The sequence below is a fragment of the Canis lupus genome, chromosome 33 (genome assembly GCF_011100685.1).
Source record: "Canis lupus familiaris isolate Mischka breed German Shepherd chromosome 33, alternate assembly UU_Cfam_GSD_1.0, whole genome shotgun sequence".
NCBI classification, from domain to species: domain Eukaryota; kingdom Metazoa; phylum Chordata; class Mammalia; order Carnivora; family Canidae; genus Canis; species Canis lupus.
The window spans coordinates 31,446,733-31,471,931 of record NC_049254.1 but is presented as its reverse complement, the minus strand read 5'-3'; the positions used below and the strand labels follow the sequence as shown (position 1 = coordinate 31,471,931).

Sequence of the window (25,199 nt, the reverse complement as noted above, 5' to 3'; positions counted from 1 at the left end):
TAACTGGGAACGGGGTCTCTCCCTAAGTAGCCTGTAAGCTCTGTAGGGTCCAGAACCATGGAGGGTCCAACCTGAGCACCTCTCACCGGCGACCCAGGCTGTGGTGGGCATTAATACATGGACGCCTGGGGGGCTCAGCGGTTTAGCACCTGCCTTTGGCTCAGGGCATCCAGGATCGGGTCCCGCATCAGGCTCCCTGCATGGAGCCTGCTTCTCCCCCTGCCTGTGTCTCTGCCTCTCTCTGTGTGTCTCTCATGGTAAGTAAGTAAAACCTTTAAAAAAACAAAATAAATAAAGAAATAAAAAGTGTTACAGAGCATAAGAAATGAGTTAAAGGGACTGTGTGATAAGGAATGTGCCCCCCAGGTCCTCAGGGCCTCTAAGCTTACTGCCCTGGTTGTGACTGCCCACAGAAGGGCTACTACTCATGACTGTCCACTCAGTTACAGGGACCCAACTTTGCCACCAGAGAAAGAGCCTGGCTCCTTGGAAGTCACTAGTGCCCCACGCCCAAAGACTGGAGACACGGCAGGGACAATGACACAGAAACAGCTAGGACAGCCTGAAAGAGACCTCCAACGGCCCTCTGGCTGCAGTTCTTGCTCACGTTACTTGCCTTAACATGAATGCTTATGCCAGGGTCCCACCACCCCCCGGATCTTCATCGACCCATTATTTGTTAACAGAGTGGCTTGTACCCACCCCTGCACTTCACTGAAAAACCCTTTTGGGGTCCACATATCCTCCACAAGAACAGCAGACATAATCCCAACCCCAGGCCTGTGATTAACAGCAATGTGTAAGAGGAGCATGCTGATGCTAGAGAAAACCCACAGAGGCCAATCCAACAAAATAAAAATCTCATTCTCTAAATTTGTGATTCGGCAACCACTCGGCATTTAAGTCAGGTGCAAATACCTGCTGTCTCTCCAACAGGATTCCTCTGCACAGCATTTGATTTTTTTTTCCCTTTAAGTCTATTACTTATTCCCCCCCCCCGCCCTCCTCTGCGGTACGCTAGCAGTGTCGCTTTTGATGCTGATGAGGCCGGGAGGCCAGGAAACTGCTGTGCTTCTTGTCTGAGGTCACTAACAAACCTGGGGACGTTTAGTCAGGTCAGCCCCTGGAACAGAGGCTGCCACCAACGTCAAGGACATCAGTCAGCAGCGCAGCGAGGGAGAGGGAAGGATGACGACAGCAGAGGGAACTGCTGTCACGTTAGACACAGCACAGGGGAGGAGTCAAGGAAAACGCTTTTTAATGGCCTCACATATTTGCCACACATAGTGTCCTAGAAAACTGTCATCATCTTAAGCCGACGTGGCAGGGACCTGTGGCTACACACACGCTCATACCACACACCCTGGCATCTCTGTGTGGGCAGCAGAACTGCTGTCTGCCCAGGACAAGAAGGACGAGCAGGTCCTGGTAGCCAGAGCGGTCGTGCCAGAGCCTGCCTGGTGGTGGGCAGGGACCAAGGTCCCTGGGTTGCTTAGGCAACCTGAGTATCACATTCCTGACCCCGGTGTCTTTTAAAGCCAAGCCAAACCTGCCTGACTTGCAGCCACCCTGCCCTGTGTAGTCTGGCCAGCCTAGGAAACACAGGGGCTGTGGATAAACATCTGCAGGACTTCCCTCAGGTGCTGTGATGCCCCTTTCAGATGCTGCCGCGGGAGAAAAGCACTCAGAGTCCCAGCTAGGAACCGTCTCAATCGTGCAGGATGACCTGGGCACAAGTTTTTATCCACAGTTGGTCAGGAAACAGAGGCAAAGGGAGAGAGGACCCATGGATTAAAAGAGACTCAGGAAACACGTGTGACCAGCGGGTAAAATGGTACAGCCACCCTGCAAAAGTTTGGCAATTTCTTATAAAACTGAACGTGAAACTAGAAGACCCAGCTACTGTACTTTCAGGCCTTTACTCCGGAAAAATAAAAATGTACGGTGATGCAAAAACTCGTACCCAAATGTCAAAGCAGCTTTAATCACAAAAACCAAAAACTAGAAATGACTCGAATATCCTTAAACGAGCAAATGATTGAACTGTGATATACCCAGACCAGGAAAGACTACTCAGCAATAAAAAGGAATGTGTTGATGATATATGCAACAACTTGAACGAATCTCCGGAGAATTATGTTGAGTGAAAAAAGGCTAGTGCCAAAAGGTTGCATACTTTAGGATTCCATTTATATAATATTCTTGAAACGACAAAAGGATAGAAGCAGAAAACAGACTAGTGGTTGCCAAGGGTTAGGGGCGGGGGCAAGGGCTACAAAAGGGCCACATGAAAGATCCTTGTGATGGAAGGGTCTGTATCTTCACTGTAGCAACGTCCATATCCCGGCTGCCACATTGTATTCAGTCTTGGAAGATGGCATGTTTGGGAAAAAGTGGGTAAAGGACCTCTATACCTGTACTGCTTCTTACAACTACATGTTAATCCACCTCAGAATTAAAGTTTAGGGGCGCCTGGGTGGCTCCGCCGGTTAAGCACCTGCCTTCACTCAGGTCACGATCCAGAGTCCTGGGATGGAGCCCCGCATCGGGCTCCCGGCTCGGCGGGCAGTCTGCTTCTCCCTCTCCCTCTCTCTCAAATAAATAAACAACATCTTTTTTTAAAACAACTAAAGCTTAAATGACAAAAAGAGAGGAAGAAAGAAAGACTTAAAGAGACATAGAGCCCTTGCCTGGATCCTGATTTGAACGAACCAATAAAAACACATTTCTAAGACAACTGAAGGGGATCCCTAGGTGGCGCAGCGGTTTGGCACCTGCCTTTGACCCAGGGCGCGATCCTGGAGACCCGGGATCAAATCCCATATCAGGCTCCCGGTGCATGGAGCCTGCTTCTCCCTCTGCCTGTGTCTCTGCCTCTCTCTCTCTCTCTCTCTCTGTGACTATCATAAGTAAATAAATAAAAATTAAAAAAAAAAAAGACAACTGAAGAATGTGAATGATGCTTGGATATGAGATGACAGTCAGGAATTATGATTAATTTTGCTCAAAATGGTAAAGATACTGTGTTTATGGTAAGAGTACTTGCCTGTCCGAGATACTTATCAAAGTATTGAGAATAAAATATCATAAATGGTACTTGCTTTGAGAAACACAGGGTAGGGCAGCCCGGGTGGCTCAGTGGTTTTAGTGCCGCCCTTGGCCCAGGGCGTGATCCTGGAGTCCCCGGATCAAGTCCGATGTTGGGCTCCCTGCATGGAGCCTGCTTCTCCCCCTGCCTGTGTCTCTGCCTCTCTCTCTCTGTCTCTCATGAATAAATAAATAAATAAAATTAAAAAAAAAAAAAAGGGATCCCTGGGTGGCGCAGCGGTTTGGCGCCTGCCTTTGGCCCAGGGCGCGATCCTGCAGATCCGGGATCGAATCCCACGTCGGGCTCCCGGTGCATGGAGCCTGCTTCTCCCTCTGCCTGTGTCTCTGCCTCTCTCTCTCTCTCTCTCTCTCTCTGTGACTCTCATAAATAAATTTAAAAAAAAATTAAAAAAATAAAAATAAAAGAAAAAAAAAAAAAAAAAAGAAAAACGCAGGGTTGAAGGACAGTGGGTGGGAAGACAGATAAAATGAGCCAGACCATGAGCTGCTAACTACTGACCTGGGTGATGGACACGCAGGAGTTCATTATGCTAATCTCTCTATAGTTGTGTATGTATTTGTTAACAGGCCGAAGAGTAATTTTTAAAAAGTTCCACCAGGGCACTAGGGTGGTGCTGTTGCTTAAGCATCTGACTCTTGGTTTCAGCTCAGGTCGTGATCTCAGGATCATGAGACGGAGCCCCACCAAGGGCTCCGCACCCAGCATAAAGTCTGATTGAGATTCTCTTTCCCTCTCCTCCTCCCACTCACGCTCTTTCTCTAAAATGAATAATTAACTCTTTAAAAAAAAAAAAAGAAAAGTCCCTGAGAGGACACCCAGTGCCTTGTTTAAGGCCACATCATCAGTAGGGGAAACGGGGCTTTAACCCAGGTCTTCAGAGTCATCTAGCAGAGGCTGGGCCTGCCTCTTTCTGGAAGGGCCACTGAAGGCACGGCGAGAAGCTGGCCCAGCCGACTTTCAGACAGTACAGGTTCAGGAGCACCCGGGGGCCTGGCCGGTGCTCTCTAACCAGCATATGGGATGCTAAGCAGCCTCGTGCACAGGTGACAGCACCGTGAATGGAGGCCACCTGGGCCGAGGAGATCCAGCCACACATCAGGCTAAGCAGGAGGCTGGATGAAACGGCCGATCCTGCCTTTCCTCCTGAGGACACGGGGGTTCCCAGAGGCCATACAAGCTGAGAGCGCTGGATCCACATCCTCCTCAAAGCCTCCCCAGGTCCCATGGCCAAGGGTGTGCCTCCTCTGCACCCCCACAGCTCTGTGCTCACACGCCCCCCAAAGCCGTCTCTCTCTCGTATTGCGGAACAAGTTAACCCCAAACTTAGCAGCTGGAAACAACAAACACTTATGATTTCCTGATCTCCCAGGTCCAGACGCACAGCTCGGCCAGGCCCTCCTGGCTCACAGGCCGCAGTCACCTCACGGTACATTCACGGGGCTGCTGCAGGCCTCCCGTCCTCCCGGCGGTTGGCCGGAGACGTCCCCCCTCTCCTGCCGGCCTCTCCACGGGGCAGCTCCTAACCTGACGGCCGGCTTCCTCCAGAGCATGAGCTCAGAGAGGGAAAAAGGTACCCAAGATGGAAGCCAGAGTCTCTTGCAACATGACCCCAGCGCTGTTACGCCACCACCTTGCACAGGCTGTTCACTAGAAGCAAGTCAACCAGCCCGGCCTGCTCCAGCAAAGGGCATGAACAGAAGGAGGAGGGGTCCCGGGAGCCACCTCACAGGCTACCTGCAACACCCTCTGTAATGCACGGTGGTTGTAGGATGGGTTTCTGATTCTTCCGCTAAAAATAAAGCCGTGAGAGCAAAGCCCCCATCCACCTACATCTCCCCCCAAGGAGAGGTATCAACCCCGCTCTGTATCCGAGGCCGCAAGCACGGGCCGGCCCACGGCCCACGCCCTTCACAAGGGGCAGGCCCAGGTGGCTGCCCGGGCACCTCAAGGCCCCACCTGCCGTCGTCCCAGCCGAATGGACTGGCAACCAAACAGCAAGTCGTGGCCTCCGGACGGGCCAGAAGAGTCTGCCGGGGCCTGAAGTGGAGAGAACCAAGAGAAGCCGCCTGATAAGGGGAAGTGCCAACAAACCGAAGCCCCCCGCAAGCTTCAGTTCCGTGGGAACAGGAAAAAACACATTTTTAAAAAGTGGCTGTAGAGACAATAAAATGGGGAAGTGCAGACAGAAACACAGAGACTAGAGAGACGGAAAGAGAAAGAGAATCGGCAAAACCGACTGGGTTTTCTCACTCCCCACCCTCCGGTAATAATCCCTTTAGAGCCTGACTTTCTCCTAAGGGAAGGGGAAGGGGAAGGGGGAGGGGAGGAGGGGGAGTAGGGAAGGAGGGCATCTAGAAGTCACACCCGGCAGGACCAGAAGGCTTGCGAGGGGGGTCACTCGAGGTCAGCCGCCCCGGTCGGAGCGTCCCGAACCTCCCAGGTCTGTGACTGAGGACTATGGACAAACTTTATTACGTGCTGGGCGATGCTTCAAAGAAAAATATCAATATTGTATCTGCCTACGCCAACTCAACACGGAAGGGAAGCCGTGACCCATTGCACCCCATGCCCACTCGTCTCTTGGGGAGCAGCTCTGTCCCCGAGCTTCAGGTGTGAGCGAGACCAGGGCAGGAGCCAGGAGAGCCTGGTTCAGGAGCGGGAAGCTGGTACGAGGGAGCCAAGTGGGAAAGCCAAGGCTGAAGGTGCGGAGGGCTCCCTGGAGACGAGACGAGCCGCCCCTCAAACAGCACTGGGTCATCAGAACCAGCCCCTCCGGGCTGAGGCTACACCCGATGGGATCACCTGGCTGCTGAGGTTCGTACCCACACCCGATGGGGATAGTCCTCACCCACCCCCCAAGCCTTTCAGATTCTATAAAGCCCAGGTTCACATCCTGTCACATGCCTGACTTGCATGGGATTTTCACGCCCCCAAGGGGCCAGGCCGAGGCCACCTGCTTGCAGAGCCTGCCCTCGGGGGCCCTGTGATCAGGCCGAAGGAAGCAATGCCCAAGCCCGGGAAGTAGGAAAGCAGTGTGTGCATTTGACAAGGATAATTTAGGGCAGCCACTTAGGCCGGAGCATGGGACAGACGTGCAGAGCATCAAGAGGTGATGCTAAAGGGGGAACACAGGCCGGACAAGAGGAGCAGGGCCTCGATCCCTGCAGCTCTCCCACTGGAGGCCGAGGCATAGCCAGGAACACTGCCCAGAGGATGTGAAGCCAGAGTGAGTGGGTGGGAACAGAAAGGAGGAGCAGGGCCAAGGCTTCACCCAAGGTGGTTGAGCGACGGGCCCTGGCCACCCGCAAGCACACCCAGGGCTTGGAGTAGAGAAACGGGGTACTCTCCTGCCGGGGGACCAGGACAAAGCTAGGACGCGAGAAGAGGCACACACCCGTGCCGACCCCAGTCCAGCACCCTGGGCCCAGGGGTTCAGAGTCCCACGCCACCGAAGAGGCCTCTGGCCAGGCTGAGGCCCAGGCCGCCCGCCCAGCACACCCCTCGCCCAGGACGCTGGCTTCCTGCGTCTTCCCAACCATCGACTCCTCAGCCCTCGAGGCTGGCACAAACCTGCCTCCTCCTCCCCGGTGAGGCCTGCCCTCTGAAGTCTCACAGAACTGCCGGCGTCCGGTCCATTCTCCATGCAGACAACCCCACGCCATCTCCCTTAAAGCCAGGCCCGGTGCCACAGGCCCCAGCCCCTGGCTTGGTGAGCGTGCTCCCCCCCGGGCTCTCCCCCAAACCAGACGGGAGCCTCCCGAGGGCAAGGAGGCGGCACCCGCCCCGGTGCCCTGCATGCTGGGAGGACAGCCAACCCGTCACGGTGACGAGACGACGAGAGCACAGGCCACCCGACCTCCTGGCCACAATGAGCACCGGCACTTGCCTTCGCCTGGGAGCCAGGGATTTCAAAGAGGGTCTTGAAACATCTTTAAAAAGACAGAATCTAATAGAGGAGACCGAAACGGAAGAGATTACCGTTCGAAATCAGCTTGGCGACTATTTTTATTAGCTTACAGAGAGCTTCTGGCACCAGTGCAGAGCGGCCGACGTCACGGTACTATTCTTAGCATCTCATGACAGATTTGCTCAGCTGTCCCGCTTCAGAATAAGGGGACTCGAAGGCCTCAGATTTGCTCCATGGAGCTGCCAGAAAACAGTTTTCACTAGATCTCTAGACGCATGTTTATGACCTTTGCTCAGGACTTGCTCAGATGTGTCCACTCAGGCAAGCTCCTGCCCACGAGCTTCTCCTTTGCCTGCTTCCACGCGGGAGCTCCTGCACGTCACGCCAACCCGAGTGCAGGCATCGCGGCACCGTGTGATCCACCGGGAAACCCGCCCCCGCTGTGTCTCCTCGGGGCCTTGGGGGCCCGTCAAAAAAGGGTTGTCCAGAAAATTCAAGCTTTCGGGGGCGGCTAACCCACATGCGACATCCAGGTTCCATGGGATTTACTGGCAGCTGCCGGATCTCATCCCCGAGGTTTGGGACGGGCTTAAGGAAAAGCACTGGGGGGATCCCTGGGTGGCGCAGCGGTTTGGCGCCTGCCTTTGGCCCAGGGCGCGATCCTGGAGGCCCGGGATCGAATCCCACGTCGGGCTCCTGGTGCATGGAGCCTGCTTCTCCCTCTGCCTGTGTCTCTGCCTCCCTCCCTCTCTCTCTCTCTCTCTCTCTCTCTCTCTCTGTGTGTGTGTGTGTGTGTGACTATCATAAATAAATAAAAAATTAAAAAAAAAAAAAAAAAGGAAAAGCACTGGGGCCGTCGGGCTGGCTCCGGGGTGTGGGGGGACCCGCAAAACAGACGCGTCCAGGTACAGGCCCGGGGAGAGCTCACTCACTCAATTCACTTGACAAATGTTTCTGGAATGCTTGCGTGCGTGGTGTTTTCTGGTCACCGAGAGCACAACCATGAACAAACACATAAGGACACCCTGTCCTCATGGAGCCTGCGTGTGGGTGGAGGAAGCAGGCAACCAGGGAAGCAGGTGGAAGGCGTTCTCTGGCAGACAGTGATGAGGACTCCTGGTGGAGCTGACCCCGGGGTCACCTGCTCTGAAGCTCTCTGGGGTTGGTGCCACCAGGGTGCCCTGCTTGCAGGGGCTCAGGACATGAATCTCCTCCTGAACGTCTCCATCCCCGGGCTCTCCCCATGGGTGGCGATCAATGCCCCTGGTTGGAGGCAAACGCTGAGGGCGACACTGATGAGGCACCGATGGCCAAGTGCCCGGCCGCACGACGTGTTGGCCAAGCTGCAGGGCGAGGGGCCACACCGATAGGACAGGCCCCTGGCTGCGGAGGCAGAGGCTTCAGGCCCAGCGGGGGCCCAGCACACGCAGCCTCAGGACGTGAGCCCGTTCCTCCAGGGGCCCCTGAACCACGCTGCGCTGGGAAGTGCGCTCGAGGCCAGGCTGCTGGTGTCGCGGAGCTCTCCGGGAGGAAGAGCACGGGCGCCATCTGGCTGAGGCCCTGCGACACCTCACGCAGAGCTGCCCGGTCCCTGGGTCACCAGCCCCACTTGCTAACAAGGCGGTGGCATCTTGAACAAGTTACTGCTCGCACAGGGTGCTCTTCGGGCCGGGGGCCCAGGACAGCCGGGGGACGTGTGGGGCTGGGCGAGGGCAGGAGCAGCAGCTGGGAGGGCCAAGGGCCGCCGTCTGATTAGCGGGGCGTCGCGGAGCACTCCCTGGCGAGCCGGGCTGCAGAACAGGGCTGAGGCCCAAGGTCTGGGAAGACGCTATCCTCCAGCAGAAGGGAGCAGGCGGGCCTCCCCCCTGTGCTGGGGCGCCCCTGCCTTGGCCCAGTTCCCCTGCCTCCACAGTGGGGAGGAAACTCCGCGGGAAAGAGAGCCACATGCCTACATGGGACTGTGTCCACCAGTAAGCGGGGGCCTGGATCCAGGTCCTATTCCGTCCTCTGGGGAGGATCAGGGAAGGGGGAGCCCCCGTCCCCCGACATCCGACTAGGCTAGGGTGGCACGGGGCACAGCGGGCCCTGACTCCCAGGGTGCTGGCCCCAGGCCCACCCTACAGCACCCCGGTCTGTCCTCAGGCCACATGACCCCTGAAGGAAGCAGAGGCCGCAGAACTAACTATGTCCGGGCATGAGCCGGCCAGCACTTTCACGTCAAGGATTTCAGAGACTGGAAAATGAGCCGAAACAGCTCGCTGAGTTTAGGGGCCCTTTGTTTCTGTTTTTCTCCTAACACTGAGGCTGACGCGGGTTCGGGGAGAGAAGAGGCCAACATTCTCACTCCTTCTCCATCACACCCACACCCCCTACAGGGCCCTTCCCATCAGACCCCAATCTGCCTCGCTAATGGGTAACTCAAGGTTGATTACAGACTCCCGATTTGGTTTCGAACTGAACAAAATTATGGAGTTCCACAAACCAGCCCTTAAAACCCCTCTCTATTTTAGAAAGCTGCCATCTAGGAACAGTAGAGAACATTACAGACCTCCCGTGGTAGGAAGTGAAAATACAAAGAGCACGGAACAAAGAAATCCGAACTGAATATGGCTTTTACTACATTTGTCAAATTTCACTTCAGGAAAAACAATGAAATTTTAAAGACTTTCTTCGGAAATTTGTACACCGACCTCAGCATTTCAAAGTATGAATGAGTGAATCGAATGAACAGAGAGCCGCCCGCCCGGACTCCGCTGCTCTGGAGTCCCCGCCTGCAGGTGTCCGGCCCTGCCCCGTGCACCTGCGCTGCTTGTGCACCTGCGCTGAGCTGCACCTGCCCATGGATTACCCGACTTCCGTGCCAGCCTTTCCTTCCGGTGCCAGAGATCCAAAGTGGACCCAACACTGTCCTCCAAAGAGCCCAGCTGTGTGCCTCCAGCCTCAGGACAAGGCCCCAGAACAGACTGCTGAAATCAGGACCCCTGGGTGATGGCACCCAGGATGCAAGAAGGGGGGCAGGGAGGTCCGAGTCAACCCCTGATTCCAAACCAGCCAGTGTTTTTTTTCTTTCATTTTTAAGATTTTATTTATTTATTTGAGAGAGAGAGAGAGAGAGGTCACAAGCAGGGGGGAGGGGCAGAAGGAGAGGCAGGCTCCCCTCTGAGCCGGAAGCCCCATACAGGACTGGAGCCCAGGACCCGGGATCACGACCTCAGCGGAGGGCAGACCCTAACTGAGTGAGCCCCCCAGGCGCCCCTAAGCCCACGGCAGGTACTACCCCGCTGAACCTGTAACACCGCGTGACAGGTGAACGGCTACCTGCATTTTACGGGGGAAGGAAACCACAGACAGAGCCAAGTTCAGTAACTGAGCCAGAGTCGCACACAGCAGGCCCGCGACGGCGCTACTGGGAACACACGCAGGGGCTCCCGGCCCAGGGTTTCAGCCACGATCCCACGCGGCTTCTTTCCAGCAACTTCCTACGGTAGCGAATCTCCGGAGTCACAGGGCAGCCACCTGCACCCAGCTCGTCTGAGCCTTCACTCCTTTCCCCGTGATAACCCGACTCCCCTTCCAGCCTGCGTCCCGCCTGCCGGCTCGGGGGTCCCCGCGAACGCTGGGCCTGGGCGTCCCGGAGAGCCCCGCACGCTCACATGGGGACCGCGGCGGAGCAGGGCGCCCTCCGGCGAGGCAGCCTCTCTCGGCAGGTCCGGGCGCTCCCACCGCCCCGGCGCTCGGCTGCAGGGGGTGCGGGCCGGACGCCGCCCTCCAAGCGGCCATCGCAGTCCTTAACCGGGGCAGGGCAAACGAGAGCAACTCTGCGGTGGAGAAATCTGATAAAGGCCAGCTCCGCGGGAGCTCGAGGCAGCAGCCACCAACCACACGCCCTCCGCCCTCGGCACGCGGCACGCGGCAAGGCGCCCTTGATGCAACCCGGTGAAAGCGGCACTTGGCCGCCGCGCCCTTCCCATGGGGCCTAACTCCAGTCTCGTGACGACAGAAACGTCAGACAAATCCCGATTGGGGGACGCTCTAGATAAGACATCTGACCGGTACTCCTCCGAACCGTCGGGGCCGTCGAAAAACAATAAAGCCAGTCGGACAATGACTGCACTGCCGAAGGGACACGACACCTGAGTGTAACGGGGTATCCTGATGGGACCCTGGAGCAGGAAAGGACGTTGGGCTAAAACTAAGCTGAGCTGAATAAAGTAGGGCCTTCGGGTGGTGACAATGGATCAATGTTGGTTTATTAATTGTAATAAATGCACCACCCTAAGGTAATATGTTAATAATAACGGAAACTGGGTACGGAGTATGTGCCAGCCCTCCGTACCATCGTCATCATTTTTCTATAAATCTAAAATTTTTGCAAGGAATCCAAAACAGTGAAACGGACACGGAGGAGATGCAAAGGCCCACAGCGCCAAGGGCCCAAGGGGACTCTGAAATTAGAGTGAGGACGTATAAATAAAAAAAAAATAAATAAAAATAAAAAGGGATCCCTGGGTGGCGCAGCGGTTTGGCGCCTGCCTTTGGCCCAGGGTGCGATCCTGGAGACCCGAGATCGAATCCCACGACGGGCTCCCGGTGCATGGAGCCTGCTTCTCCCTCTGCCTGTGTCTCTGCCTCCCTCTCTCTCTCTCTCTGTGACTATCATAAATAAATAATAAAAAAAAAAATAGAGTGAGGACGTGCGCACGTGTGTGCGAATGGGAAGGGTGGACACAGCTCCAACAACTCTGGAGCACGAAAACACACACACAAGCTCCCTGGCCAGCACACCCGACACAGATCCAGAGGAGCGAGTGCCCAGGAACACTCGGAGGATGCCTGGCTGGAAGGACCTTCGACCAGCTGGGGACACGGAGGCTGCGAGAGACATGCAGTGGGACGACCTAGGTCCTACCTCTTAGTTACCAGGTGGCTTTGCTCAAGCCAACTCCCCTCTCCGGGTTTCACGTTGTCCTGTAAGACGGGCCTGTGGGATTCCTGCCTCCGCGCAGAGCGGTGAGGGGCCGAGACAGCCAGATCGAGGATCTGCTCGGCCACCTTCAGCTGTCTGTGCCCTGCAACGCAGTGTCAGCGTCCCTGTGGTATGTGCACCCCAGGCACAGGGCAGGTCCCCCAAGGCCCAGGCACAGGGCAGGTCCCCCAAGGCCCAGGCACAGGGCAGGTCCCCCCAAGGCCCAGGCACAGGGTGAGGCCCCCCAAGGCCCAGGCACAGGGTGAGGCCCCCCAAAGCCCAGGCACAGGGTGAGGCCCCCCAAAGCCCCAGGCACAGGGCAGGTCCCCCCAGGGCCCAGGCACAGGGCAGGTCCCCCCAAGGCCCAGGCACAGGGTGAGGCCCCCCAAGGCCCAGGCACAGGGTGAGGTCCCCCAAGGCCCAGGCACAGGGTGAGGCCCCCCAAGGCCCAGGCACAGGGCAGGTCCCCCCAAAGCCTAGGTCCCCCCAAGGCCCAGGCACAGGGCAGACCCCTCCAAGGCCCCAGGCACAGGCCAGGTCCCCCCAAGGCACCAGGCACAGGGCGAGAGGCAGAGCTGGCCCGCAGCTGTTGGGTGACTGATGCAGGGCACAGAGAGAAGCTTCCAGAAGGGCACATGCCTGGAGAGCCCAGCCTCCCCAAGCCAGGGCCGCGTGGGGACCCTCTCAGTGCGCACAGGACTGAGGAGAGCGACTGTGGACAGCCCAGGCTGGGAGTCAGGGAGCCCCGGTCCTGCCCTTGCTCAAGCAGGTGCTGGGGCCCTGGAGAGTCTTTCCCCTCCCGGTGCCTCAGTTCCCTCGTCTGAAAAATGGGATCACAGTGCGTGCTGTGCCCCCTACAGGTGGACATGAGCGTCCTTCACGTAGATGAGGGGCGCTTCGTTGCTAGGCGGGCAGGGACACTGTCCGCATCCCAACGCCCCTCCTCAGGGCGGCTAAGCAGAGCCAGGCAGAGGGGCAGTCCCCACACGCCAGGATGACCCCACCTGACCCCTCCCGGGTGCACGGCACACCTCGCGGCCAGCGCCCACAGGACCCTGACCCACGGGGTCAACCCCGCCACAAACCAAGTCGGGAGAGGCCCCGCTCCTCAGCCTGCGGGGAGGCCGACCGGCTCAGGACGCTGCGGACCCGATGGGGCAGCTGGCCCAGCCCCACGCGGGCCCAAGGTACATAAACCGCCGACGTCGTGCGGAGCTGGTTCTGCCCAAAGCTCCTCAGGGAGTCAATCAACTAGAATTTTTCTATCCCCGTCCCCCCGTCAGAAACCAGGGCAGAAAGGGTCAAGTGCCAGGCTGGCCTACAGAAGCCGAGGGGCGCACAGCACAGCCAAAGCCTAGCTCTGTCACCCGGGCCTGGGGACACCGCTTGTGTGCCCCTTGCAGGGCTCAGTCAGGTTTTTGGCCTCCCTCCCCCCAACTTCCTTCTGCCTGGACTCGGGGGTGTCAACAGAAGCCTGAGCCTCGCTCCAAAAGGCTGGGAAGCGCAAATTACCCTTTCTTCTTCACTTCTACCCTTCCTCAACCTCATTCATTTATCCAACAAATATATTTTTCATCCCATTCCCTAGGAGCATCTATCTCAGTTCAGGGTACAGAGGAAAGCAATCAGGGCTGATTCATACTAAAGTGCAAAGGACTGCTAGGCAAGTGGTTCTGTGACGGGAATATTTGCATGATTCTGCAGGCGTTTACAGTCCCCTCACTGGAGCTCCAAATGGAAGACGATCTGCTCTGTCTACTCTTAAAATTCTACTTCGCCTTGTTCTGGACCCACTGAGCTGCTGAGAGCTGCAAGTTCGGGGCTGACTTGCCCTCCGCGGCCAGTGCAATGCCAGTGTAGTAACCTGTGTGTCCCCCGGCTCTCGTGCAAAGGCGGGGTCTCACTTGGCTCTCGGCTCCCCCCATCGGGGCACACGTGTCCGGTAAACACAGGCATGCAGGCGCACACGGGGACACTGCAGCCTCGCTGCTGCCGGAAGCCCGGGAGGCCACCGGCGGGTCCCCTACAGCCCATCCCAAGTGCCCTGCCCGGCCAAGCCTCAGGACGGCTGTGCAGCTGGACCCCGGCATCTGCCGGTGACCCACTTCCCGTCTCGACACACCAGCCATCCCGAAGTACGGGTCTGCTCGGTTCCTCCGCGTCAGAAGCTGTTTCCTGTGGCCAAGGGCCCGCCCCTCGGCCTGGCATCCGGGCGCCCACGGCACAGGCCAACCTCCTGTGCCCATCTTGTCTCTTGCTACTTTCCAGCATGTGCTCTGATGCCGTCATCAAGGCGAGTGTCACTTCCCAAGCACACCCTGTAACTCCCCAACTGCCTCCACTGCTCACTACCCATTTCAAACAATAAGCCTTCCCCATCCTTCGAAGCCCACCTCAAGTACCACCTCCTCCATGAAGCCCTCCTCCTTCATGCTAAACCTAGGACTCGCCCTCCTCTAGGCTGGGGTCTCAGCGGTGTGCCCCTTGCAGGGCTCAGTCAGGTAGTTGGCCTCCCTCCCCCCAACTTCCTTCTGCCTGGACTCGGGGGTGTCAACAGAAGCCTGAGCCTCGCTCCAAAAGGCTGGGGAGTGCAAATTACCCTTTCTCTTGGGTAATTTGCTCTCCCTTGGCTCTCCCTTGTGGTTTTCTGGACCTCCCCCTATTGCCAGACCACACGACCCAGGCCACTGCTCAAGCTGTGACACGGCAGCCAGGCAAACATCTGACGCACGCAGCAGCAAGACCTGATCATGCACACACAGGGCCCTTGGCAAAGGAGGTCTCGTAGCAAAGGGCTGAGCATGGGACAGGACCTGCCAAGAGGGACTCCGGGGGCCTCTGGCCAGCCTCACCCACCCAAACCGTCTGGGCACCCGCCCTCCCCGCCCGGGGACACCACCACAAGCATGGGCCAGGTCTGTTTTCACAGCCCATGTTGCTAAGCTGGAGCTAACAGGTCCGTGGAGCTGCAGTCTGTGTCCCGCCGGCTCCAGATGGGCACACGATGCTTGCTTTCCCACTGCATACGGGTGCTTCCGAGGGTGACAAGCCTAACACCACAGGAGACAGAAGCCCTGTGAGGGGGAGTCAGGAGCAAGGGCAGCGCCGGCCGGGGGCGCGTGGGAGGCTAGGCATCCAGGCCATCAGGATGAGCGCGGGACAGGTCACCAGAAGCAAGGCTGGGAGGCCACCCAGAGGAGTGCCCTGACCTCGGCTCGGGTTTCCGGTCCGCGCCCACGGGGACAGCAACTGAGCTGAAACTCCTATGTGGCTGCCCACGGTCCCCTTGAGAGGTCAGAGGTGAAAGGACATCGAAAACTGCAGACCCTCACCTGTGCAGGCTGCCGACACTGGCTGGCTTTGTGCGGATCACCTTCGGCCCGGTGACTCCGCCCGTGGGGAGTTACCGCAAGGAAACCATCCTAATTAGAGGAAAACACCTTTCTGTACGTGGATACTAATCACCGTATAGTTTATGACTGTGGAAAAGAACACACGGCGCCAGGTAGCTGAGGACAGGGAAGTGATGAGGTTCATCTGCTCGATGGAACCACTCAAAAATTTTTCAAAGACCACGATCACACAAAAAATGGTGATGAGTCACAGTAACTGAGTGTCCTGACACAGCCTCACTTACTTGCACCGTTTCTTTTATTCTTTGAGCTTAATGTTCGATTTCATATTGTGATGCACAGATAGACTGAGGATGTTTTAAATATACAGCATAACTCCTACGTCACCAGAGTCTTTAAAAGGCTACGTGCTGGGGAAGTATCAGGAGACACCAAAGGAGTGCAGGTTTATGCAGCAGCAGCAGCAGGACTCTTTTCTATTGTAATGTAGTTTTCAGATACTCTTATAAATGTTGCTTTTAAAAAAGAGTGAGTAAATGGGGCGCCCGGGTGGCTCAGTGGGTTAAGCCTCCGGCTCCGGTCCTGACCCTGGGGCCCTGGGGTGGAGCCCTGCATCGGGCCCCCTGCTCGGCGGGGAGCCAGCTTGTCCCTCTCCCTCTGCCCCTCTGCCTGCTGGTGCTCCTTCTCTCTGTCAAATAAATACATAAAATCTTAAAAATAAACAGGGGCATCCCAGGTGGCTCAGCGGTTTAGCGCCGCCTTCAGCCCAGGTCGTGACCCTGGGGTCCTGGGATTGAGTCCCACGTCGGGCTCCCTGCGTGGAGCCTGCTTCTCCCTCTGCCTGTGTCTGTGCCTCTTTCTCTCTGTGTGTTTCTCATGAATAAATAAATAAAAATCTTTAAAATAAATAAATAAATAAAGTAAACATGTTTTCAGGGCAGTTCTCTGCTTCAGAAGGGGAGGGCGAGGAGGGGCCTCCATATGAAGAGCTAACCGGGACACCTGGGTCAAGCACTGGAGAGAAGCTCCTGGGCCGAACGCTGCACAACGCGAGCTTTCGTGACCTGCCTTCCTAGGTGGAACCAAGGGCTTGTGACCCACCCCGCTCCCTTCTCACTTTCTCGGAGGAGAAAAGAACTCTGTGAAGGAAATAAAATAACCAAAATAGCAAAAATGCACCAATTAACCAAGAACAAAACCAACAACAACGCACAAAACATCAGTAATTTCTATGATTTAAAAAAAAAAAGAAAAAGAATACCAAAAAGGCAGAAAAAAGAGCCGTGACCAACTCAAGGCGGCACTAAGGGTGAGCATCCTTCCAAAAGTTGCAGGACATGCCGAGCTCCGGGCCGGGAGGAGCTGCCAGGGCTGTGCGGCGGCCAGACGGCTCCGCGGAGGCCCCAGGCTGCAGGCGCCCCGGCCCGCTCGCTTCACTTTGTGACCGGCAGCTGCAGTGACTCGCAGGGACCGTCTCCCTAGCCGGTGGCCTGTGGGCAGGTGGGAGAGTGACCGTCTGGCAGCACACTGTCACTGCCCCGGAACCCAGGGAAGGATGCGGTGTTGAACACGTCGGCTCCGTGCCCACCTGAGCCGGCCCCTCAGAGCCACGGCCGCACTTGGAGGCACAGACGTCTCGTCTCCCGCAAAGACGGCGAAGCCGTGGCTGAAGCCTCGTCCCCACAGGCCCTGCGGCCCGGGCGAGGCCAGGCTCCAGGGCAAGGCAAGGCCAGAGAGCGCGGAGCGGCAGCTGGGGCCCCCGAACTCGTCATTGGCCGGGCCGACTCGAGTCCAGACATCTCAGGTTCAGCTGCGATCCTCTGACCACACAGAATCCTGCTCCCAGGCTCTGTCTACGCAGCCAGCGGGACGGGCTGCCGGGGGGCTGGAGGAGAGACCGATAGAGGCAGAAGCCCCCCTCCTCAGCTCCCCAGAAGCACAGAAGCCCCGGGGGGCTTCCTGGAGGCCTGGACTCTTCCAAATCTGAGCCAAACTAGCTCACTGGGTCGGCCCTTCGTTCTGTGGGTGGGGAGACTGCGGCCTGGAGAGGCAAGGTGGCTCGCAAAGGCATGCAGGTGGCAGGCAGCAGGGCCAGGACTAGCACGTCCGTCCGCCTGCCCAGAGAAGCCCGGATGACGGGAACACCCTCCTTCCGTGGCCATTGCCTGCGGCGCCAGCACTGGTCCTACCAGAGCGACTGCTCACGGCACAGGGGAGGGAACAGGAGCTGCTGTTGGGAGAAGCAGGCCTGAGTCAGGCTGACCGGGGCCCACGCCTGGTGGTCACGTACACGGTGCGCAGCCCCGGCCCAGTCAGCTCCTTGGTCTCCCGGCTATGACGGTGCAGGGCCGCCGGGAGGACTCCCTGAGCTCCGAGCTGCACCAGCTTCCGGGGAGAATCACAGACGCTAGGTCTTCCCCACGCCCTCCTCTCTCCCTCAGACCCCACCCAGCAGATCTCCTGGAGCCCTTGCCCTCCTGCAAGGGAGCGTGCAGAGGCCCCTGGTGGGTGGACACAGGGCTCAGCCACGGGGGTGGGCTAAAACCCCCTGTGGCATCCCGGGACACCACACTAGCAAGGGAAACCCAGCTTCAAGCTGAATTCCCGCCTACAGGCCTCTGCCAACACGCGTGGCTCCGACTGCTCCCTCACTTCTGGTCCACTGGCCCGCAGCAGCAGGTCTCCTCCAACGGCCCTGCTGTGCCCCCAGCGATCAGGTTCTGCTGGCCTGACTGCTAGAAACCCGACCAGCCACAGTCAGGTTGCAGCCTCCCCAAGACCCCAGAACTCCCCTCCAGGCCCCTCGCAGGCTCAGGTCACGATGCACCATGGCCAGGAACAGGGGAATATCAGGACCACTGGGAGGAAGAGAAGCCAGCAGCTTGGGACACCCCACAACAAGAATCCTCCCTGGGTTCTGATCCCAGGACCACCAGGCCCGCCAGCATTTCCACACAAGCCCGGACCTGTCACAGACCAGCCAGTCCATCTCTTCTGCCCTGCGGGGGGGGGGGGGGACCAAGGCCCAGAAAATCCTCGGACCGTGCATCAAAGTGTCAGAAGGCTCTGGGTTCTAATCTGTACCTCTCACATCTGGATTGTCTGTTTTACAGGCAAGTAAGTGCAGGTACAAACTAGAGAGGACAGGGTCACAGATGCAGGGGGAGGACCCGCTAGCCCAACCTTCACAGATGAGCCAACCGAGTCAGGCGGGGGGCAGGGGGTGCATGCAGGAGCAGCGTCAGGCCTGGAGCCCAGATGCCCTGCTGGGGTCTGGGGATACCACCCTGCACGGCCCCCTCTGTCCTTGGAGGGGGGCACAGCCACGTGCACCCCACTCGAGGGTGCGCAGGAAGCTCGGTCCCACAAGGGGCATGGCCGCCACCCTCTCCCCCGGGGGAGCTCTTCTCTTGGGTGCAGGGCACTCGCCACACTGGCGCCCGGGGGACAGACACAGACATCCGAGCACAGGTTACCTTTGGGCATGATCTGATGCATGGCGACGGAGAGGAAGAAGATGGAGTCGCTGTAGTAGGTCCCCGAGCCAGCACTGAAGTGCTTCTGCATGGCCTCCACGACCGGGAAGAGCTTGTCCGTCAGCACGCCGACATCGTGGAAGACAACCTGCAGCAGGACACGAGGAGACCGCGCGGGTGAGAGGGCTGGCCCCGACCCCGGCTCAGGCTGCCTCCCTGCCGCGGGCCACAAGCAGGGCGTCCCGAGTGACAGCAAGAACTCCTGGGCGGTGAGGACGGGGACCCTGCGTGGGGGCACGGCGTGGGAGACGAGTGGGGGCAGCCGGCTTCCTGCTTCTGATCCCCGCACCGGGCCTGAGATGACCAGGAAACCTGTGAAAACGTGTGGTCCTGACGTTCGGGGCCCTCTGCGCGTCTGGGCGGCTGGTACCTGCCCTGGCATCACCGCTCCCAGTGGCCCTTTGGGCGTCAGATGCTCCACCTCCTGGGCACTCGTGTGAGCAGGAGAGAACGGCACCCAGTGCCGCAGGCCCGTTCGGGTTCAGCCAGCGTTTCCTGGGCGTCCCAGATGCTCTGCAGGGACGCAGGAACCAGGAACCACTTCCTGCAAAAACGCTCGGGGTCTACAAGGGTCCCCAGCCCCTGAACACAGCTCTGGGGCACTGACGGGACGCTTGCGTGCACAACGATGCCCATGACGACCGGGACTTGGCGGGGGGGGGGGGGGGGGGGGGGGGGGCAGGCGTCCCTATCACAGCTCGATCACGGCCACAGATGATTACAGCCACAAATGAGGAAGAGATGCTCAAGGGGTCACACTGCCCGAGGTCACGCGGCTCCCAGGTGGCCGGAGCTTCAGCTCTGCTCTCTAGATTCTAAGTCCCATCTGTCTCCGCCGTAAGTGCGTCCTCTTTCTCAACAGCAGCCACATGGGCACAACCAGCAAGTGGAGGCGATGAGGACCCACAGGCCCGTGAGGGGGTGCTTTTCCTTGTTTGATGTGGGTCTACGTGATAAATCCATCCCCCTGCCACCAGCCTACCAGGCACGTGCTCCCGGAGGTCTTCCGGGTCTCCTCTGCTGCTCCACATGCCCCCCAACGTCTAGAACACCCCACCGCACGCAAGAGGCATCGACTAACACAGCCCAGGCCAGAGCTACGCGCTCCTCCTCCTCCGTGGTCAGCCCTCACAAGAGGCCGCCGCTGACCCCTCCGACCTCCCCTTGTCCCTGGGAGCGGACAGGACGGGACAGGACAAGCCTGTGAGGCCTCAGCGGAAGGAGAGCCCCCATCCCACGGCCTGGTCGGGGACCTGCCAGCAGGAGAAAAGACGGCTGTGGGCAGGCTGCCGGGAGGCCCTCAAGCAGGTGGCGCGGTGCGGCCCCCCCGGACCCCGGCCCAGGCCCCAGGCCCAGCCCCCTCCCTGCCCAGCTACTGCGTCCAGAGCCCCAGGCCTCAGGTGGCACCCCGAGGACCAGCTGTCCAGGGCGATGGTGGTGGCGCGCGGCCCGGCCCGCTGCAGGCCCTGCTTTAGCAGAAGCTTACTTTTGTCCTGACTCCCTTACGTGTTGGCTTTGCTCTTTAGGTCGACTTGGATTTCGGCAACAGCCTTAGAAACCTCACGCTGAGCGGGCGCCACTGTTCTTACGGCTCTGTCTTTTTCAGATTCATCTCTGTTTCTCTCCTAATGAACTATTTTCCTTTATCCTTTCCCGACTCCTTTTCTTGATTTTTTTTTTTTTTTTTTTTTTTTTTGCTTCTTCAGGACGTCCCGCCAGCTCTGCTGGTCCCCGGTACAACTGCCAGAGGAGCCTCGCGCCTCCCAAGCCGCCACGCTGCCCTCACCTGCCGCTGCGGCGTCCCGCTCCTCGAGCGCCTCGGGGCCCGGGCTCAGCGTCAGGTTCCTGGCTTCCCAGCCCGCTGTCCTGTGCCCTCCGCACCGGCCTCTGCTGTGCCTCCCAAATAACCTGCCAAATACCCACATTCCCCTCACCCCCTCCTTGGTCTCAAAACCTCCAATGGCTCCTGCCATCAGGACGGTGCCAACTCCCCAGCGAGGCTTCAGAGGCCCGGCCTGCGCCCCGCACTGCCTCCCTCCCCGGGCGCTGAGCAGACCCGAACCAGGCTGTCCCTATCCTGCCCCAGGGCTCTCTGCACCGTGGGGAACCCCTTCCAGCCCCCGTGTCCGGTAAACTCCTCCCCGGGCTGCCAACGTCGCTCAGACCCTGGCTCTGGCCCCGGCTTAGCCTTCCATAACTCATCACGTCCCCGTCCGCACCCTCCGCTCCCCTGCCTGACTCTACAAGACCCTGTTTCCGTGTCCGGCACATGGGGCATTCCCTGAGGCTGCGACGGCTCTGTGCCCCACGCCCAGCCCCGGGCCACAGGACAGGCCACCACAGAGCTCGTGGAACTAAATGAACTTCCTAATTTGGTAACGAAGTTACTAACCCACTGCGAGCCTCGATTACGGAAATGGTAACGCCTGCCTCCCACGTGCCTTTCAGGACTACCTGGGACAAGGAGACAACGCGCCTAGTTCAGGGGAGGCCACGCTGCACTCATTCCTGAGTGTGAGCATCCTGCCCCCGCCCCTCCCCCCGAGGCCCCTCTCCTCGCAGGACAGTCTTCACTCATAAGCCAGCCTTTCCCTCGGAGCCTCCTAACACATCCAAGCACATCTGGAAGCGGGAATTTGACAAGAAGCTGACAAGAGGGCTCCCTAGAAATGGAAGCTTCATATTCATTAAAAAGGAGGACAGAGAGTGGGTATGCACAAGCAGACACACACGTACACGCTCAGACCAGAGTCCGCCGGAGCCGAGCTGGGAAAGACGGCTCTCAGCCGCCTGCTGGGTTCCTCTAGCCGGGCCCCATCTCACCCCAGAGCTTCATGGGAGACAATTACATCCTATCAGCGCTAATAGATTTATGAGGACAAACTGTACTCGGTACATTGTTCCAAATGCTGCACAGTGAAGAACCCGCTCCGATGAATATTTCATATCATAAATCTACTCGAAGATAGATTAATATGTTCCATGGACACGTAGCAAGAGCAAACCACAGACGCTGCAAGGGAGAATCAAAACACCCAGGCCTCCCAATGTCTAAAACCAGTTTGCAAACGGTGACCTTCCAAGGGCACATTCAGAAGCCCCCGTCTGGTCCAGGGCCTGGTGTCTGGCAGGGGGCAGTGCGGCAAGAGTGACGGAAGGTGCAAAGCTGGGGCGGGGGGAGGACAGGGAAAATGTCACCCCTCCCACCCTTCCTCCCCCCTTTCTTTTTTTCCTTTTAAAGATTTTATTTATTTATTAATGAGAGACACACAGAGAGGCAGAGACACAGGCAGAGGGAGAAGCAGGCTCCATGCAGGGAGCCCGATGCGGGACTAGAACCCGGGACCCCGGGGTCATGCCCTGAGCCGTAGGTGGCGCTAAACCGCTGAGCCACCCGGGCTGCCCACCTTTCAAACGCCCGACCTCAGGGGCTGCACGAAGAATTACCATATAACCTAGAAAACCAGGAGGAATAATATAAAATAAATCCCATACTAAAGGCAATTAGCCAAGGAGAAGATCTCAAACAATGGTTTGGTTTGCACCAACTTGACTACACAATTTTGGGGAACTTAGATTAAAAAGTCAAATCACTGCTTGTGACTTCTATAAGTTTATTTATACATAAATACTTAAAATCCTATTAATCTTAAAGTATGAATTTTCCCCCACACTCAGCTTACAAAAGGATTTCTTTTTGAGCTTCTCAGGTGCATGTGCAGCATTAGTCCCCTTATCAACCTGGGTTGAGACATCCAGAGCCATACTCCGGAACACATCATCCTTGTCATCCACTTAAGGAGTTGGATACGGTTTCTTGTGAATTTATGTAGGACGGTGTCATTGGAAATGGTTCTCTAACCCACGAGAATCCACGTTCCTATCATGAAGCTGTTGGTTTTTTCATCAGCCTGTAATTACGTATTTGTAGCCACTTAGTGTCTTCCTTTTATTAGTGATCTTTAAAGGCTCACTGATACCAATATTCTACGCTTGTAATTAGGAAATCCAAACCCCAGGAATGATGACTAAATCTGTGTTAAATTTCTGCACATCCATTTATTTTTAATTAATTCTGTCAACTGACTTCCAGAAGCACTTAAATTCATCCAGGCTAAAGTGTTCTCAAGCTGTTCTTTGTGGTTCAAATAAAACACGCAGTTGAGAGACCACTGTGTACGAGAGACTCGAGAAAGACTCATCCGGGGATGCGGGCAGAGGGGGAAGCTTGCCTCGGATCCCCCAGGCACGGCATGTTCTCGGCACTTCCGACTGGAGGAGACCAAAGCACCTAGAATGGCACCGAGTCTGGAGCCGGGCAGGGGTACGTGTGTTTGCCAGCCGGGCCCTGGGCTTGCAGGCACACGCGGCCCTGAAAAGCCAAGCCACAACTGCCCTCAACATTCACAGAAGACATAAAGCAATGCCAGGTCTTAGCTCAACTTGGTGGAGAAAACTCATTTGTCACGTGGGAGTCAGGTCACACCACGATCTGGGAGCCAAGAAACAAGGTGACAGGCGCTGGCTCTGCACACAATGCCAGGTTTCCAGGAAACACCGAGGCAAGGTCGGCCGGAAGAAGAGCAACACCCCCAGCGCCGGACACAGTGCCACGGGATGGCGACACGGCCCGCTGTGCTCGGCTACACACTGTCCCCCGAAGTGCTGCTGGAGAAGAATGACGGCACAGAGCTGTGGGAGACCCCCCAAAACTAATATCCCTGGTGCACCTGCCACAGGCTGGAATCTATGTGCTACAGGAACAGCAAATGGGTGTCGGCTTGTCCCACGGGGAGCCTAGAGCACTGGGTCGGAAGGCTTCTGCAGCTGCATCTGGACTCACGCCACCACCAGCACCAGCGTCGTCCACCAGTGGGTGGGCAAACTCACCCCCCCATGGAGCTACCCGCCCTGTGCTGCGGGTGTCCTGTTTCGGCTCCTACTTCTTAGGACGTTTAGCACTTCTGCAAGATGTCCTAGATGTAATTTAATTGTGCCAGGCAGAAGCACAAGCAGCTCAAGAAGAAAAAAACCAGCCTGCCCGTCTAATTCCCAAAGAATGTCCAATCCATTCCCGTGACCCACTTTACTAACAGCTCAAAAGCTAAAGCCGTCCTCACTACAAGGTGTCCAGTTGCTACAAAAATATCTTGTCTGGTTGCCTCCCCACCCTCATCTCCACCTCACCCCCAACTGCACCATCAGAAGTTTCCAGATAACCAGATCTGGCACTTAGGGTTCTGGAACTCACTTCTACAAGGTTCTCAGCATGTCAGCAGATTCCATTTCTCCAACAGCTCAATCTGGCCAGGTTAAGGGGGGGACAAGGAGGAAACACAATGTAGACAGACCAGACCCGCACGTCTGGAAAAGGCCCCACATGGTGGGTGACTACGGATCGAACCACAACCAGGGGGCTGCAGCTGCGCCAGCAGGAGGCTAGTAGGCACCCGAGGCTCTCCAAAGCCACTATGCAAAGGCTGTCGCTGGGGCATCCTGCAAAAATGCAGACTCCTGGGGCCTCACCCCAGGCATCAGGAGTCTGTTTGTGGGCAGGCTCAGGAATCTTCGTTGAGAAACACCCCTGAGGGGCACCTGGGTGGCTCAGTGGGTTAAGCATCTGCCTTCAGCTCAGGTATGATCCCAGGGTCCTGGGATGGAGCCCCACAGAGGGCTCCCTGCTCCGTGGGGAGCCTGCTGCGCCCCCCCTCACTCTTGTGAGCTCTCACTCTCACTCTGCTGCACCCTCTCTCTCTCCAATAAACAAACTCTTCAAAAGAAAGAAACAAACAAGCAGGCAAACCACCCCCAAGTGATCATACCGCAGGTGGTCCTCTGGCAATGAGAGGTGCCCCCACTGGACTCCACGCCCATCAGGTGGCCTCTGGGTATGGGCTGGGCCCAGGTCTGGAAACCGCCCTGCAGGAAGGCGTGGGCAGACTTCCACAGCACGTCCAAAGGAGACCACGGTGGCAAGAGGCCCGGAGCCCTCTCACCTGAGGAGCTGCTGGAGGGTCTGTGGGTATGTGGCCTGGCGGGTGGAGTGGAGAGGACTGAATGATGTCACACAGGTGCCAGACCATCGTCTCCGCCCCGTGATGCCCTCCCCCCCCATCAGTCAGAGGGTCTGTGGCAGGCAGGTGAAGCGATAACGATCTTATTAGCACAGCAATGTATGGAGGTTGTGGACAGGAGAGCAGCGAGGAAGAGGCTGGTGCAGGTGCTCTGCTCCGTGTGCCTCCAAACACCCAGGCTCTCCTGGGGAATTTCCAGGATGACCCCAAGGAACACAGCAAACCCCTGGGACAGAACCATGTCCCGGGAACGC

General features: G+C 57.6%; 1 protein-coding gene across 1 annotated transcript in view; it reads right to left on the bottom strand.

Moving 5' to 3' along the window:
• XXYLT1 (xyloside xylosyltransferase 1) overlaps nucleotides 1–25,199 on the bottom strand; it is a 134,632-nt gene that overhangs the window by 95,076 nt on the left and 14,357 nt on the right. Inside the window, exon 2 of the mRNA XM_038583231.1 lies at nucleotides 18,812–18,959. Within this exon, the coding sequence (XP_038439159.1) occupies nucleotides 18,812–18,959 (148 nt within the window). The remainder of the gene's footprint in view (nucleotides 1–18,811; nucleotides 18,960–25,199) is intronic.